General features: G+C 41.2%; 1 protein-coding gene across 5 annotated transcripts in view; it reads right to left on the bottom strand.

Moving 5' to 3' along the window:
* Window positions 1-1,797: 1,797 nt before the first annotated feature.
* EDA2R (ectodysplasin A2 receptor) overlaps window positions 1,798-18,750 on the bottom strand; it is a 31,745-nt gene continuing 14,792 nt past the window's right edge. For 2 of the 5 annotated variants that reach the window (XM_062183363.1, XM_062183361.1), the window contains 6 exons: window positions 17,364-17,460; window positions 10,649-10,827; window positions 9,635-9,720; window positions 7,648-7,812; window positions 3,894-4,286; window positions 1,872-1,960 (listed from right to left, as the gene is read on the bottom strand). In XM_062183363.1, the coding sequence (XP_062039347.1) occupies window positions 3,904-4,286; window positions 7,648-7,812; window positions 9,635-9,720; window positions 10,649-10,827; window positions 17,364-17,450 (900 nt within the window). In that variant the 5' untranslated portion in view covers window positions 17,451-17,460 and the 3' untranslated portion in view covers window positions 1,872-1,960; window positions 3,894-3,903. Of the gene's footprint in view, window positions 1,961-3,893; window positions 4,287-7,647; window positions 7,813-9,634; window positions 9,721-10,648; window positions 10,828-17,363; window positions 17,461-18,750 lie in introns of all 5 variants that reach the window. The other 3 variants (XM_062183364.1, XM_062183365.1, XM_062183362.1) reach the window with 3 other exon arrangements.

The raw sequence follows: 18,750 nt of genomic DNA, 5'->3' as shown, positions 1-18,750 counted from the left end.
TTAGAGACTCAAGTTATCCATACTAAAAGCAGAGGTTCTTAAATTGCACAAAGGAGGGATGTGGGGGGACAAGTAGGATGGACACTCTTACTGACAACCAGCCTTTATTGCCTATTTCACAAGCTAGGCGCAAAAGAAGATATACAGGAAGAAAAAGAAAAAGTCTGTCTGGCCTTGTAACCCCTCTCATTTTCTGACCTCTAGTGAAACAATGTTGAATGGAAAGTCTCTTAGCTTCCCAATAGTGTTAGACCTGGCAGAGAATGTGCCAGGCTGGTAGTCTGGGGGAGGGGAACTGGGCAGTAAAGAGAGAGGATACATTTTGTATGATGGGCAAGGACATTACCTCATTGAGTGGCAAGAATAAGGGTCTTATTTTTCTTTCCAACCTTTTTCCTTCAAAAGTGAATTGTTTTCTGGAGCAGATATGCTAGGAAAAATCAACCTTCTACCCCACAACACTGTCTTCCGGAACATTCCATGATATTCAAGAGTCTGTGAAGGCATCCTAGCCTTGCTGTTCACTACTATATCATTAACTTAAGACCAATCCTCACTTTCCATCTGTGGGACTGTTTCCTCATCTGTAAATTGGGGATGACAATCACTATGTTGCCCATTTCAGGGTCTATGTAAAAATCCAAGGAGATGATGGTTGTGAAAGGACATTGCAAAATGTAAAGTGTGGTGTATATGTGTGTGTGTGCATACACATACCATATATTCCAGTATTCTTAATCCAGGAAAACTGGACCCTACTTACATTCTTGATTTTTACAAACTGCGTCATATCCAACATCTGGAATTAGATAAAGTGCCCCCAAAGAAGCTGGTTGCTCTATTTTTCTGAAATTTCTTTTTTTCTAACTTGACCCATTATGAGGGAATGGGCATCAGCCCAAGTGGCCCACTATGGACTGAAGGGGAGACTTACAAAAACAACCCATGAAGCTCATACCTGAGCCCTGAAGGTTTCATGTGTCATGTTCCAGAGAAGCCCAGAGAGAGCAGTTCCACTTCATGCTGAGAAGCATGTAAAATTAGTGGCAAGAGCTCAGGAGAAATGGATTGGTTTTCCTTTAAACCAAGAAAGCACCAAATGGTCCCTGAGCTGCTGTAGGGCCAGGCCCCAGTGAAAACTCTAGTTTCTCAGTGCCCCTTGCCTCATACCTCATGATCTTCACTGTCACCCCAAAGACAAATGCTCTGAGCTCTGTTTTGGCCCTGGGGATTTACAGACTGAGTTTGGAGCTTTAAAATTCTAGGCAATATGAAGGGACAAAAGAGGCAAGAATAGAAAAGAAATCAAAATTAAAGGAAATTTAGGAAGTACCATATTAAAGATAAAGACATTGATTTGAATCCCCACTAAAGAAAAATAGAGACCTATTTGTGGGGAGTAAGACATTGGCAATTGCAGTGGCTCCAGAGCTATCACAGCCATGAAAGTCTAGGACATGAGTTGGGGAATCATGGCACCAGGCCTACCCCGAGAGATGCTTGTGTGTACGTGTGTGTGTGTGTTGGGGAAAGAGGCAGTGCAGAGGAGCTAAAAGGGGAAGAGTATAATTTTTTCCCTGAAGTGCTAGACAGATGTTCTGAGAGGCTCTCCTTCAGGCCCACCTGACAAAAATGTAGGCCAGAAGATCTTACCCCATTCATTGTCGTTCCCTCCCCTTTTCTTATAATCAAGTCGAGGTAGGAACATGTCTGGCAGTCCCATGGTTGGTGACTCTGGTTCTCCAGGCTAATGCAGGGAAGCAAGAAATGCTGCAGATCAGTCCTGGGGAAATGGCGGAGAATTAATCCTTTGGTGGGATGGGATATGATGTATCCCATTCATAGTGTACTGTCTGTTGCACACACCAAATCCCAGGTCCCTGCTGTTCTTGTGCTATAGGAACAAGGCAGGAGAGTCCAGAGAGAATGATGGGACAAGGCTTCCAGGAGCCCAAGAGACCTAGAGAGGGAGCAGAGCAAGTTAGAAACATGAAGGCAATCTCACCAGCTCCCTCCTCTCCTAATTTGATGTGACTCCCTCCCCCACCCCCCCACCCCGCCCTGCTCCACACCAAATACACGGGTTAGGCCAATGGTTTAGGATGCCAAGATCAGAATTTGGCCACCTAGCTAGCTAGGGAAATGACAATTTCACCCTATTCTAAACTGGTGTGAACATTCTTCATGAAATTGGATCTAGTTCTAAGCCCTCCATACTTCAGAAGAATCTAAAGTAATACTTTCTAGAGGGGAGATGCTGTTTTCAGGCCTGTTCAGGGATATCATATCGCAAGGCAGAGGAAGCAGATGAGGTCTGTGTGGTCCAAGGAACAAATCCAGGACTCACAGATGGGTACTGTTGACAGTCAAAGTTTTTTTCTTTATGTTGAGCTCAAATTTACCCATCATATACTATATAGTAGGCAATAGTGAGCTCTCTACCACTGCAAGTATGTAAGGAGGACTATACAGACTATGGTGAGGAAACAGGTTGAATATCCCAAATCTAAGAATCTAAAATGCTCCAAAAATCTGAAAATCTTTAGCACTGACATGATGCCACAGATGGAAAACTCCACACTTGACCTCATGTGATGGGTTGCAATCAATGTAAAGCTGCATTAAAATATTGTATGAAATTACCTTCAGGCTATGTGTATAAAGAATATGTTAATTTTGTATTTAGGTATTGGTCTTATCCCAAGACATTTCTTTATGTTTATTAAAATATTCCAAAATCTGAAAATTGAAACACTTCTGGTCCCAAGCATTTCAGATAAGGGATACTCAGCCTGTATTATAAAAGGGATCTATCCATGAATTAAAGGCCTTGCAGGAGGAATTAGATCAGATGACCCGGAAGGTATGTAGACTAGCTGGTTTGACATTAGTCATATTTTCTTAGGTAGGATGTAGAAAGGGGAAAACTACTGGGGTACATGGCAATATCCTAATGAAAAATTATATGGAAATAGGTGGCAAAAGGTAGTTGGTTAGTTGAAAATTACGACTCTTCCCATTCTGCTTCATACTGCTACACACTACTGAAGTCTTGAGAGAGTAGTGTTGGCTATGGAATAATTACCATGGTGGGATTGGATGAGCTCTAGAATGAAAACTCCAGGCCTGGGCTTTAGCCCAGTTCTGCCACTGATTTTCTTTATGACTTTGAGTAAATCTCTTTTCCTCTCTGCTTTTCAGTTTCTGAAACCGTGAAATGAGGCTAATGTACCTGCTCACCATAAAGGGCTGTTATGAAGGTCATATGAGTGTAGTAGATGTGGAAAGGATATATAAAATGTGACTGGAGGCGGGGGGCGGGGACAGAAAATCTAGCATGGTTTAAAGACTTCTAATACATCAGACAGTGCAAAAGGTACCTGCACAAATGTTTTCCATTCAATCTTCCCAAGACCTTATGAGGAGGGTAGTATTGTTTATTTTTTACAGGTGAAGGCTCTGAGGCTCAGAGAGGTAAAGAGATTTACACAAGGTTCAATAGCTATTAGGTAATGGAGGTTGATTTGACATATGGGGTTGTTAAATGACAAGGTTTTCTATTTTTCCTACTGTGCTATGCTGCTTGTACACATGAGAGGATATAAACTGAATCTTTCTATTACACCCTGAATGAGTTTGCAAAAGGCCAGGATGGAGAGACTTATGTCATGGCAGCTTGGTCAGTTCCCTGACAATTGTTCAGCCCCTAAGTGTGATGTCTGACTCAATCAAAAGATTAGCATTACACTGTTGCCCCTCTACCCTCCACCAGTGTTCTTAGCCTGCTGTTTTTCCTCCATCCCCAGCCCTACTGAACAACAGGACTTCAGAGGGAAATTCCTGGAGGGCCATTCCCTAATTTCTGGTCGTTCTGCCCCACCTCTCCAGCTCACCTCAGTAGAGTTAAGGGCTGGCAACTTCAAAGGGCACATTGGGCTCCAGCCTGTCTCCAGAGCTTTCGTCTGCGTTCCCCCCCAACGTCTCAGCTCCAGTATAGGAGGCAGAGCTGGAAAACTTTTGCAGGTCCAACTCTGTGCATTCGATGGGGGTGTGGACCCAGTGGGAGTGGCTCTCTGAGGCGCAAGAGGCCATGGTAAAGGACTCCTGTGTGGGGAAGCCACGAGTCGAGCTGCAGTCGTCATCCAGGATGGGGTTAAGTGGCTGGATCTCAAAGATGCTTTCACTCACTGGGGACTCTGTGCTGGTCTCCTGGCCAGGTGGCTTGGGGAAGAGAGATTCTTCCTCTGCGGCCTCGTCAGCCTCAAACTGCACCGAACCTCCTGCAACTCGAAGCAGAAAGCCACTGGGTCACCCAAAGGCAGGGGCTTTTCTCAACAGGACACCTGGTTTTCAAGCTACTGCTCTCCTTCCCCTTTGTAGGGACCAAAGTACCTAGCACCAGGCTGAGATAACATGTTTGAGAAAACATACTTACATTACCGCATCAGATTGAGGCTACCTAGTTCTGGCCCAAGAAGAGCTAATTTTTCCAGAGAAAGAGAAATCCTTTGTGGAAAAAAGGATTTTGATACTCCCACTGCTACCGTGATCTTCATTCTCTGTTGTCATGTCTGAGTATGTTACATTCAATGGCGAAAAGGACACTGCAGACGCAATAAGGTGAAGGACCCTAAAATAGCAAAATTATTATGTTGGTTTATCCAGGTGAGCCCGATGTGATCACACATCCTTGAAAGTGGAAAAGGGGGATGGGTGTTGTGGCACAGCAGGTTAAGCTGTTACTTGTCAAGACAGCATCCCACATCAGAGTACCAGATTGGGTCCTGACATCTCTGCTTCCATTCCATTCCATTCCAGCTTCCTGTTAATGCACCTAAGAAGGCCATGGAAGATGGGCCAATTTCTTGGGCCCCAGGAACCCATATGTGAGATGCGGATGGAGTTCCTGGCTCCTGGCTTCAACCTGGCCCAGTCATGGGTATTGTGGGTTGTGGTCATTTGGGGAGTGAGCCAGTAGATGGAAGATCTCTCGCTCTCTCTCTCTCTCTCTCCCTCTCTCTCTCTCGATTTTGTGTCTGTCACTCTCTCTGTGTCACTCTTCCTTTCAAGGAGATGAAAATAAATAAACATGTTTTAAAAGTGGAAAATGAGGACAAATGAGACAAAGAGAAAGTGGCAGAGATGTGGCGTGAGAAGGATTCAACCTGTCATAGATACTTTGGAAAATAGAAAGAGTCCATGAGCAAAAGAATGTTGGTGCTTCTAGAAGCTGGGAATGGCTTTCAAGAAACCGAGACTGCAGTTCTACAACCCAGTGGGACTGAATTCTGCCATCTGCCTGAATGATCATGTAAAGAGAGTATCCCCTAGGGCCTCCCGAGAGGAATGCAGTTCTACCAACATCTTGATTTCAGCCTTGTGAGACTCTAAACAGACACCCAGCTGAGCCTGCTGAACTTCTGAACTGTGGAACTTGTAAGATAAGCTATTAAATGTATAACAATTTATTACAGAAATGACAGAAAAATAATACACCATTAATGCATGAGTCTGATTCAACAGCAGGTTACAGACTGAGAGCCTATTAGGTGGGTGTTTGTTTGACCTCCCCCGTTGTTATTGTAGCTCTGTTGTTTAATCAGACTCTTTGCCAGTGTTTCACACTATTTCACATAACAACCCAGATTTCTGGATTCTCTTGAAAAATTCCCACATGCTAACAAAGAGCTGGAGATAAACAGTGGGCTTTTGTTTAGTCAAGGTATATGCCCTCTAGTTTGCCACAGACCCTACTTCTCTCTCTTGCACTTTTCACTGGATCTAACTTGCATATTAATATCACCTACATAGCACCTTCCTCAAGTGAGGACATGTCTAGCCCTCCTTCACTCTATGGAGACTGTGAGGAAGTTGGCAGTCCTCATATTCCCACAGATAGGTACTACATTATTATCGTAATGACACAAGGTGGATTACTCATACCTACTTTGCTGAGGGAGGAGGAAGAAGACAGGTATCTCCCAGATATTCTCTCAAATTCATCTTGCTTGGCCCTAGATCTCAGATGCTTCATTGTCTGTGTTGCATATCCATGCCTACGTACTGGGCAACACTTCTTATTTAAGTCAGAGACTGGGTGGCCCACCCAGGAGCTACCCAAGAGTAAAGGAGAGGGAAACAGAGTTTAAGAAGTGTCGTAAGGGACAACATTGTTTCCTTTGTATCCTACATCCCATGATATGCTAGATTCATCTCTGTGTAAGCCAGGGGCATAGCCAAATACACCTAATAACTTTTTTTCAAAATCACCTGGGAGGCCCCAGGAGGCAGATCTATATAAGAGGGATCTTCCCATACAAATAGAATGAGGCTTTAAGGCTTTAAAAAGTAGTGTTGTGGGGTCAGCATTACAATGCAGCAGGTTAAGCCTCAGCTTCTAACACCAGAATCCTATATCAGAGTGCCCTTGAGTCCTGGCTACTTTACTTCCAATCCAGCTTCCTACTAAGGTGCCTGGGAAAGCGGCAGATGCTGGCCCTAGTAGTTGGGTCCCTGCAACCCACACGGGGGATTCAGATGGAGTTCTTGGCTCTGGCTTTGGCCTGGCCCAAACCTAGCTGTTGCAGCCATTTGGTGAGTGAACCAGCAGATGGAAGACATCACTTTCTCTCCTTCTCTGTCACTCTACCTTTCAAATAAATACACAAATAAATCTTTTAAAAAGTAGTGTTGCTTTGAACTCAGTAGGCTGAGGAGGAATCCTGAGCAATCTTGCATCCAGGAAACTTTATCTTCTTGCTGGATTAATTAATGTCATTGCCTAGCTCTCACTGGTGCTACACTGAATCTTGGTACCCTTGGCTGGAGTTCTAACTCTGCCTGGTCCTGATCAGCCACTGTCCCACCTTCTCCATCTTTTCTGTCAGTGAGCTAATCTTTCTTTAACATATTATTGGCTACTCGATGAAGTTGTGTTGAAAACAGATCACAATGATATTGCAATTTTAAATGTGACCATGCATGTGGAATTTCACTTGGTCACTTCCTCTGCACTGTTTTTTTTCCACTGCATCAATACTGCTTGTGGAAAAAGTCTAAGCTTGTTAACTCCTTTGGACCCGGGGCTTTCAGGTATTCCCATTTGAGAAATAACTATACGGAGATCAGTGTCCCTAGAACTCATGCATTTTTATTAGTTATATCTCAGATACAGCCAAGACTTCTCTTATTCTTGACATATTGTAGAATCTATTCCTATTGGTATAAATATGAAGGCTTTGGAAAACAGCTTAGAAACCAACTAATCCAGTTCTCTCTCTCATTTTAAAGGTTAGAGAGAAAGAGGCTCGAAGAGCTAACTGACTTGTCTATATTCACACAGTGGTTTATAGATAGATTTTAGATCTCATGTCTCCTGATTCCTCTCCCAAGAGCTTTCCTCCATGCTGTTTCTTTATGAACCCCTGAGAACTAAAGAACCAAGTGCCCTAAACTCTCAAAGTTGGCTTCAGTCATGTTTCAAGTCCCATACTTTCTATTGCCACCCCAGATATTTCCTGAGGCACCCCACTTGATTTTCAATATGATAGAAAAGGCCCATTAATTCTCACTCCCAGAAAATGCCTCTTTTCTGCCATTAAGAGCATCGCTCCTCATTCATGTGAAATGTGAAGCAGCCACCCTTACCACGCTGGCAATGTCTGTTGAAGAATTGCTTGCAGTAGAGGAAGAAGAGCCCCAGGAAGGCCAGGGTAAACACCACTAGCAGACTGCTCACCAGTGCAACAAGTGTGGCCTCCTGAGGGGGCACTGTGGGTGCATCTGCCTTCACTAAGCTCAACTGGAAGGCACCTGTGAGAGAAAAAAGTTAGAGAGGTAATCAGTGTGAGCAGTCAATAGCTACTGTGCTTCTGGGCCTGGATTTTCTCAGGTCGTCACCCTCCCTGTGGGGCCTTTCTCCATTAGGGCCACTATGCTTGTTTCAGCTTTTTGTAGAATAGGCAAAATTATAAAGAATAAAGCAGTGGCACTTGCCTATATTGCCGGTATGGTATAAATTAGTATAATCAAATATGTACATATCCTATGGTTTTTCCATGCCATAACTAGTTATATAACATAGAAAATGGAAAGGAACTAAAATGTTTGTGAGTAGAGCTGAAGATAAATAAATCATGATATGACCCTAAGGTCTAGTGTTATTATACAGCAGTCGAAGTAAAAGCTGTATGCATCAATATAAATAATCCAGAGGGAAAAAGAAAATTGTAGAAAGCATATAGTCTGACATTATGTTCATAAACATTATAAAACATACACTAGTAACATGGATTTCTCATGAATATCCACAAATTCCACAAAAGAATACAAGTACTAAAACCTCAGTGGAGAGTATGGCAGAGACCTACAGAGCTCACCAATTACCTCCACACTCCCTTTTGTTCCTCTTTACACCCTTGCAGTAAGGCCATCAGAATAGTTCTGGTCAATGGACTGTGAACAGATATAGCAAGTATCACCTCCACACTGAGGTAGTTAAGAGACAGTATATCTCCTCCACCTCTTTCCCTTTACTGGCAACTTGAAGCCATATACAGAAAGGTCTTCACATGGTGAAAAGCAAATTTGTATTGTATTACGTCACAAAGGTTGGGGTTTGTTACTGTAGCATAGCCTACCAACAGTAGTGGTATCTGAGGAGATAGAGAATGGGACTCAAAAAGGATCAAGAAGAGAATTCTGGGGCCGGTGCTGTGGCATAGTGGGTTAACACCCTGGCCTGAAGCGCCGGCATCCCATATGGGTGCTGGTTCTAGTCCCATCTGCTCCTCTTCCGATCCAGCTCTCTGCTGTGGCCTGGGAAAGCAGTGGAAGATGGCCCAACTCCTTGGGCACCTGCATCCATGTGGGAGACCTGGAAGAAACTCCTGGCTCCTGGCTCAGATCAGCCTAGCTCTGGCCATTGCGGCCATCTGGGGAGTGAACCAGCAGACAGAAGATCTTTCTCTCTGTCTTGCCCTCACTGTCTGTAACTCTGCCTCTCAAATAAATAAATAAAATCTTTACAAAAACTGAAAAAAATGGTAAGATTTAGTAACTTCATGTTCAGTAACTGAATATTTTACATTTCTGCATTTAAAATATTTCTATAGTTTTTAAATAACTCATAATTTTAAAAATATATCAGTAACTTTTTAAAAATTAGATAGATACTAGAAAAAGATGACAGGCAAATAGATAAATAGATAGTGATAAAGCCATTTACTAAGCCCTAGTTCTTCATTCAGCCTTTCATGAGTCCTAAGCCCTAGGGAATCCTACAGACTTCATATAATAATAATAACAATAATAATAATAATAATAATTGATAAGTATTCAAATGTAATTTAGAAGTGTTTTTAAGCATCCTTTATTTTATTAGACCTAGACAACTATCACATAAAGTATGAAGAAAATTATTATGTCACATTTTCTTTCAGATGAGGGGAACGAGGTTTGGTGATTTTGAATTATTTGCAAAAGGTTAGTTACATGAATATTACGTTGTGAAACCAGGGTTCAAATCTAACTGAGGGGAACTTCATTCCTCAACAGAGGGGAAGTCTTTACTAGACTATCTTGCTGCCACCTAGTGGGTCAGGGAGGAAGCGGGAAAAGAGAACTGGATACACACACTGAACCTCAGAGGTGGGGGTCTGCTTCGTGCAGGGGATGCACTCTTGGTCCTGCAGGCCTCCAATACGTGTCTTTCGGTAGAACCTGTGGTCAAAGCAATAAGGAATGGAAGGGTGAACAAATAGCAATGCACTTGGACCAGTCTTTCCTGGGATCACCAATAGGCAGCTTCTAAGAATCTCACCCTCCAGAAACCAGCATCTGTCTCTTCTCATGAGCTCTTTGGCACCAGCTCTGATTCTGACTCTGAGGCCCAGATATTCCACCTCTTTCCCCATTCACCATCCCTTACAGCAAAATGGGGAGCTAGTCCCAAAAGAGAATTATTGCATTGATACCCACCACTTCATATGTTTCTAGGTCCACAGTAAAATTTACCTTGAATTTTGGTCCTATACTAATAGTATCAGTATCACAAAAAGGCTGTTAGGTACTCATCTATGGCTGACAATGAGCTAGGAACATCACAGAGGGATCTTGGGAAGATACTGTTCTCCCCTCTAGGAGTTCAAATGAATATGATATGAACAGAGAGAATAGTTCAACTAGGGTTTGAGAAGTGAAGATGAGAGACATCTCCAGAGGTTAAAAATGTCCTGGGATGGGCATTTGGTGCAGGGGTTAAGAACCACTAGGGATGATCACATCACATTTCAGAGTGCCTGGGTTTGAGTCCTCATTCTACCCAGCTTTCTGCTAATGCACATCCATCCTTGGGGGCAGCAGGTGATAGCTCAAATAGTTGGGTCCTTTCACACACATGGCAGACCTGGATTAAGTCCTGGGCTCCTGGCTTCAGCCTGGCTCAGCCCTGTCTGTGGAAGGAATTTGGGGAGTGAACCAGAGGATGAATATATCTATCAGTCTCCACCTCCATCTCTCTCTCTCTCTCTCTCTCTCTCTCTCTCTCTCTCTCTCTCTCTCTGTATTTCAGTGTAAAAATAAAGAAATAAATCAACAATAAATAGATTGAAACATCCCAGAATAGCTTGGCCCAATACTGCAGGCTCACCTGGGCAGACAGTCCCCACAGACAGCATTAGAGGTAGGCGTGCAGTTGGCTTTCTGGACACGATTGATAACAGCACAGTTGATACAACTCTGACATCTGTGGTGGCCCCAGCTGCTTTTATACCTGCGGGGAGGGCAGGCTGTGCAGTATGCATCTCCCCCCTCTCCATAACCACAGTCCTGCCAAGAGATGGGACAGTGATTAACTTTTGTCCAGGAGCTTGGAGAAAGAAGAAGCTATGAGACAAGTAAACATGATATAGAGTAGTATTTTTCAAACTGCAAGTTGCAACCCCATTACTGGGTCATAAAATCAATGTACTAGGTTATAGTCAGCATTGGAAATTGAAATAGAACAAAAAAGGATAATGTTATCAAATATTAGAGTACATAGCATGTAGCATAGCTAAGTACTGGTACCAGTCAGCATAAGCTAGGTTATAGTACAGCAAAAAGAAAATCCGAATCCCAGTGTCTTAAAAAGTTTATTTCTCACAAACACAATTTGCCTACTCGAGTTTTCCTGAGGGCTCTGCTTTACATTATCCTTGATGAGGTTCCCAGGGTAACAGAGACTTCATCTTTGTGCTGAAATGATTGCAGCATCAGGGAAAAGAGAACATTGTGAACTGTGCGCTGGCTCTTAAAGTTTTCCCCCAGAAATGACTCATTCCACGTTGCTCATATGTCCTTTGCCACACATACCAACTAATCATTAGTAACTTCAAAGGGTACAAGATAGTGCAATTGTACCATATGCCAAAAGATGGGGAAATATCTTTCAAACAGCTATAATCAGTACCCACAGCAGTATCGCCTTTATAAAATTTTTACAGATAAGATTTATGATCACTACAGTGTATATATCCAAAAAGTATGAAATAATTACATCAAAGAGACACCTGCTCCACCATGTATACTGAAGCACCATTCACAATAGCCAAGAGATGGAGTCAACCAAGGTGTCCATCATAAGATAAATGGATAAGCCAAATGTACACACAATGGAATATTATTCAGCCATAAAAAAGGAAATTCTACCATTTACAGCAAAATGGATAAAACTAGAAGAAAATGTGTGACATATCCAGGCAAAGAAAGAGAAATATTGCAAACAAACAAACAAAAACAAGCAAACAAACGCAACCTTAGAACTAGAGTTCTGAAACATCTAGTTACATTACTGCTTGTGACACTGGTATCCTATATTGGAGCACAAATTAGAGTCCCCATTGCTCTGCTTCCAATCCAGCTCCCTGATAATGCGCATTCAAAAGCAGCAGAAGATAGCCTGAATATTTGAGCCCTTGTCACTCATGTGGGAGACCCTGATGGATTTCCAGGCTTTTGGCTTTGGCCTGGACCAGGACCCACCATTGGGACCATTTGGGAGGTGAATCAGTGAATGGAAGATCTCTCTTTCTCTTTGCTTCTCTCCCTCTTTCTATCACTCTTCCTTTCAAATAAGCAAAACAAACTAAAATAAAAAAAATCCTTCAATCTGAACACAGAATAGCACTTATTCGAAGCTGGGAGGGGTTGATGAGGTAGAGTGAGGCTGGATAATGGGTACCAAAACAGAACTAGATATAAGGAATAAGTTTCTAGTGGCATATGTCATAGTGGATGACTATTGTTGACAATAACATGTATTTTAAGGACAAATAGAAGAAAGGAGCTCCAGGGCCCCACTCATAATGTGATGTCAAACAGGGAGAAATACTGATTCCCCTAATTTAGCAGTGTATAATATATACATATAAAAAAACACACTGTACCCATAAATATATACAATTACTGTTAATTTTAAAAAATAATGCCATATACCAACTGCCATTGATCACTATACTCTGAGTGAATTATATGATATGTGAATTGTATTTCAATAAAATCATTAAAAAGTGACAGAGCATCTAAAATCTTGGATCCCAAAATGAATGAGAATATTCCTCCCACTTCCCAACTTTGATTGGTGTTAGTCATAAACAAAACCTTAATCTATTATATCACCACATCTAATATGTATTTGTGATAGCAGTTAACATTACCTAAATTAATACACTAGGTAAGTTATGCCTTCACAGGGGTTAGATTAAGTGAACCTCAGCCACTCTCTAATATTCCTGCCATCATGCTCCTCTTCTTTGCCTCTTCTGATCTTAATAACTCACAGCTCTACTCACAATGATCTTTTCTACTAAGATCCTATTCTGATACATACCAGGGATCTAATATGGGTGCTTTCTGTTTTACTTGTATTCTGGGTTTCTTGGGAAGGTAAAGGACTTCTTTGAGCCTCTGCTATGTGCAGCAGCAAAATGGTGATAATTGCCATATCTGCTTTACAGGATTAGTTGAAGATCAAAGTAATAAAAAAAAATACAGCAGAGTAGTGAAAAATGCTGATCTAGGGCCAGGGAGACCTAACTTTAACTCCTACCTCTACCACTAACAAACCATGTGGCCTTGGGCAATTCACTGGACCTGAGTTTTGTCAATCAATTCAGGAATAAGACTAAATTATATGATTTTTAAGACCACAGGAAATCAAGTGAACAAAGGGAGTATGTCAAAAGAATAAGGAAAAACTGTCCTGTGTATGTTCTGTTAGATACCTGAACTGCCATATGAGAAAAAAAAATTATAAAATTTGATTCATTCCTCACAAACTGCACATCAGAATAAATTCCAAATGCATCAGATATTTACATATAAAAATGAAATGCTGTAAATACTGAGATGAAATATAAGTGAATTTCTCATTAATATGGACGTGGAGAAATCTGTTCTAATTATAACTCAAAATCTAGAAGCAATAAAAAATAGATGCAATTACATAAAAATTCAAAGAAATCTTTGCAAAGTAAAATATGAAAAACAGAAGACAAACGACAAACTGAGAATATATATATATATATATCATATCAAAGACTGAAGCGAATTTTTAAAAAATAAAAATCAACATTTCTGATTTTAAACTATATAAAATGTATATTTATATATATATTATTTAAATGATTTTAAAACATATTCTATATTTTGTAATGTCTGTCTACTCAGGTGCCCTACAAGAGTAGAGAATGAACAATAAGCAACATATATTCAGAGTAGATAAAACAATCAGAAACAAATAACAAATTTGGGAATCCAAATGGACAAATAAACAGAAAACACTGGTATATTTCCTTATCAAATTGAAAAAGATAAAACAAAATCCTCATAAAGCCCTCATAAATTAGTAATTTAATATTACAAAGGAAGGCATAAAAGTAATACATAATGAAACATGCATTATTCATTTATGGTTACGCTTCTGGGATATGGGAATTTTATGCCTGGTTGAAAATAAATGTAATTGTAATGGATATTAGTAAAGGATTTTCAGAAATGTTATCTACTAATATATTTCAAGAATCTTAAAATTGTATCCATTATTTAGCGTGGCAATTATACTTGTAGAAAAATGTCCTGAGGAAATAGTGTTTCTTTTGCGATGATTTATTTTCAATTATATTTCTAATTCATGAGTAAACTTTTAAAATAAATAAAGGTAACCAGAAAAAAAAAAAACGCTGTCTCACATGCTGTTAGCTGCTCATCCAAATATCCTCTTCTTCCATAGTAACAGAATATTGATTTCTTTCTAGGTGGCATGATGACCACCCTCAAGAATGGAATCTTGTTTGGACTTGGGTAATCATGGCAATCCCATTTTTGTTTGCCAGATATTCTTTTGCCAGCCTCCCTTCTAGGTAAGATTGCTACATCAGCCAGTTCGGTATCACAAGACATATAGGGAAATCTGCTGAGGAGCTTCTGGGGAAACACTTTGCTAACAGTGTGAATACAAGATTCTTTGAGCTGTGGCAATTTTGTTTTTTTTATTTTTATTTTTATTTTTGACAGGCAGAGTGGACAGTGAGAGAGAGAGAGAGAGAGAGAGAAAGGTCTTCCTTTTTCCGTTGGTTCACCCCACAATGGCCACTACGGCCGGCAGCCCACGCTGATCTGAAGCCAGGAGCCAGGTGCTTCTCCTGGTCTCCCATGCGGATGCAGGACCCAAGCACTTGGGCCATCCTCCACTGCACTCCCGGGCACAGCAGAGAGCTGGACTGGAAGAGGGGCAACTGGGACAGAATCCGGCACCCCAACCGGGACTAGAACCCGGTGTGCCGTTGTCGCAGGCGGAGGATTAGCCTAGTGAGCCGTGGCACCGGCCGAGCTGTGGCAATTTTGAAGCTATAAGCATGAGGGAAAAAAACAGGAAGGTGGCCAAGATAGATGAAAGAGTCTGGGTCCTTGATTACCCTTTTGATCTGCCCAACAAACCAAAATGTTATCTATCTCTAGACTTCAGTTATGGTTGAAGTCACCATGTAACTTGCAACTTAATATAGGTTAATCGGTTCAGAGGCAAAATAATTTGCCTTAAAAACCAGGTAGATCTGACTCCAAATTTCTTGTTTATTTTTATCACACCATTGTGACTTTGAGCAAGTCACATATTCTCTTTGAGCTTCAGCTGTCTTATGCATAAAATGGGCCTCAGAATACCTTCATAATGTGACTCTTGTAAGAGTCAAATGAGATAATGCGCATGAGAGCTCCTTAAAAAGCAGATATTTGACTAGTACAAGCAATTTATATAAGGCTTTTGCAGGAGTATACTATTCCAATTCATTTATTTTCTCTGAGCTTTCTAGTGGTGCTGAAGTAAATGGCAGTCTAAGAGGTACTAAACCAAATGTGAATTCCATCACAAGCTTCCTCTTAAGAGTCTGGTACCAGTAGTTTGATAAACAGACTGATTTTGTTCTCCCTTGGAGAGTTCAGCTTTGTAAGCATGGATAGCTTAAAAGTAATAGACATGTGCATGATAGGAACAGTTGTAAAGCTTTTTATCATGAAGATTGATGTGATATTTAAAATAGATTTTGTAGGGCTGGTGTTATAGCACCACCATTTAAGCCACTGCTTATAATGTTGGCATCCTGTATTGGAGGGTGGGTTTGATTCCCAGCTATTCTGCTTCAGATCCAGCTTCCTGCTAATGCACTGGGAAGGAAGCAGAAGATGGTCCAAGTATGGGGGCCTCTGCACTCCATGTGGGGGACCAGACTGGAGTTCCTGGCTCCTGGCTTTAGCCTAGCCCAGACCTGGATTTTGAGTCCATTTGGGTAGTGAATCAGCAGATGGAAGATCTGTGTGTGTGTGTGTGTGTGTGTCCCTCTTTGTCACTCTGCCTAGCAAATCAATAAATCTTTTACAAAAAGATTTTGTCAAGTCAAGCAGCTTATTCGACTGGATCTATTTTAGTATCTAGTATGACCGAACTTCTGGGTCTTCCTTGGTCCTAGAATCCCTTGTCAACCATGTTGGCACCCCACTGTTAGATATAATGTTATGTATAGTGTTAGTGCTAGTTTATATTGATATCCCTGAGCTTTATTCTCCATTTTTTTGAAATATGGAGGTAAGAAGTACTTATCCAAATAATTTCTATATTTTTTCCAGACATGGGATCATGTCATGCTCTTACCTAAATCCCTCCAGAGTGTTCCTAGAATACTTAGAAAAAAACTAAAAAAAGAAAGAAAGAAAGAAAGAAAGAAAGCAAGAAAGAAAATTTCCCATCATACACTTCATACCTCCACATACTCTGGCCCATACCCCATACCTCCTTCTCTGATCTCATTGTGTACCACTTGCCTTCTCACAGAACCTTAGTTGCACTAACCTTCTTTCTCTTCCTTGAACATGCCTAGCTCATTCTCACATGAGGATTCTGCATTTGCTGTAACCTCCCCCAAGAAGGAATCTCTTTTAGGATGCCTTCTGCTTCCTGATCAAGCTGCCAAATCCTCTGTATATTATCACTCTAATTAAATTATTATGATAGCTTCATTATTTAGAGTCCTCACTTATCTATATATGTATCTTATTTATTATTTGTTTCAGTAATTAAAAGGTAAGGTCAATAAGAGCAACATTTTTGTCTGTTTTGCCATATCCATGGAGCCTGCAGCCATGCCTACCACTTTGCAGGTATAGAAATAAGTAATTAATGAGTGAATGACTGCATAAAATATGATGCAAATGGGCAGAGATCATCTTCTGGCTAGCTTCCTTCCAGCTGTAGCTGCAGCTCAAAGTTAACACCACCTTTAGGTTTAGGGACCAACAAAGTACCTGAGGCAGAGCGATTATGGAGTTCCAGCCTTGCTCCTGTCTCTAACTTGCTGGTGATTTTCAGCTGATTCTTACCTCTAATCGGGATTCCAGGCCCTTTATGGTTCCCCATCCCTCCTTTACAGATTCCTCAGTAGCCCACATTTTCCTGGATGGAGGACACACTTCAGCATTCTCATTTCTTCTCTCATTCCCATTCCTAAGACCTGATATCTGGTTCCTGATATTCAAAACGGACCTTGCTTTAATTGACATATTTCCTAATGCCAAACAGCCTTCCCATGTATCCACATTCCTCATCTCCTTCTGGGATACCTCATTATCTCATGAAATCTTCCCCTGACCCTGATCCTGCTGAGCTGAATTCTCGCTGGAACTGTGACTTCTATTGTCCAGTCTTTGAATCTCATGCTTTAAATAGAGCAGTCATAGCTAAGCCTGACTGACCTAAACTTGGTCCCCATCAGTTTCCAGGTTGGTTCCGAAGCTGTGAGGGGAAAATAAATATATTGGCTAGTGTGTCTTACCTTGGAGAGCTCCTGTCCAGGACCACACTGTTGGCAGGTAACACACCGTCCCCATTGGTCCCAGTACTCATTTTCTTGGCAATCCATGGTGGGAAGGCTGTGAGTACAGAACACAAAAACTAGGCAGCTAGTTGCAATGGATACCTAGAAAGTAGTGGTTTCCATGACATTTAGCTTCTGGGTCATCTTAATCTAATCTCTTTGTGAGTTAGAGACCAAGGAAGTCAATCCAAAATAGCTAATGTTTACATAGCCTTGATCATATGCTAGGAACTTTTCTAAAATGCTTTACATATAATAATTCATATAATTCTCAAAACAACCATATCTGGGATTATTATTAGCTCCATTTTTTCAGATAAAAAAATGAGATGTGAAGGTCAAGAAATTTGCCCAAATTCACACAACTGGTGGCTACAGCAGAAGCAGAACTGGTAGACAATGGTAAGTTGTTTGCTTCTGCCCATAAAGTATAGAATAACCACAATCACTCATGTATGATTTGCTCTTTATGGCTTAGAAGGCATTTTCACATCTATTATTATTTGGTCAACATAACACCCCAGTGAATAAGTAGTATAGGGATTATTAGCATGCCTCTCTTTTGCAACAGGGGTTTTTAGTATGTCTGAGAACTGCCAGCTGCCTCTGCTTCACTCCTAGACAGAATGGGATAGAAGGATAACCTATCATGTAGAAATGTCCTGGGACACTAAGGTGTAAAAAAAGGGATGGCATAAGTCAAATTTTGAGGAATATGGATGGCATAGGACAGTAGCATTAGCATTGGACTGGGAATTGGACAATATGAATTCTAATTCTGGTTAGCAATCATCCTGGTTTGCTCATGACAAAGATGTTTCCCAGGGCATGGAACTTTCAATGCTAAAACTGAGATAGTCTTGGGCAAACTGGGAATGGTTAGTCACCCTACCTGGCTCTTCCACTTTCAATTTATGATCTTGGATGAATGACTTAGTCTTTTCTGGCCTTAGTTACTTGATCTAAGAAAAAGGGGCCATATGTTCCTCACGTATAGTTCTTAGGAGGATTAAATGAGGTGAGGTCCATCAAACTGTTCTGAAGGCTGTGGAGAGCTAGACATGGGAATCCAGGTAGTCTTCTGCAGAGAGGAACTTTAGTAAAGGAAGCTCAAGTAGTCATTACATGGGGAGTGCCCTGCTCAGAGAGAATGGTGGGATGAGATTCTTTTGCTCACTCTTGACCCCATATCAGGGCAAATTTTGGGTGCTTTCTCAAAGCAGTCAAAGTCCTAAAAGTGTACTTGTAGTCAAGAGAGGAGAGATTATATATGTACAACTCAAGGCTACTATTTCTCCCCCCAGAAGTTCCCAAAAAAGATGGGGTAACTCATCCTGGGTGACAT

This window comes from Lepus europaeus, chromosome X (assembly GCF_033115175.1).
Source record: "Lepus europaeus isolate LE1 chromosome X, mLepTim1.pri, whole genome shotgun sequence".
In the NCBI taxonomy this organism is placed as follows: domain Eukaryota; kingdom Metazoa; phylum Chordata; class Mammalia; order Lagomorpha; family Leporidae; genus Lepus; species Lepus europaeus.
The sequence above is the reverse complement of the archived record's forward strand: the minus strand, read 5'-3'. Positions and strand labels throughout refer to the sequence as shown.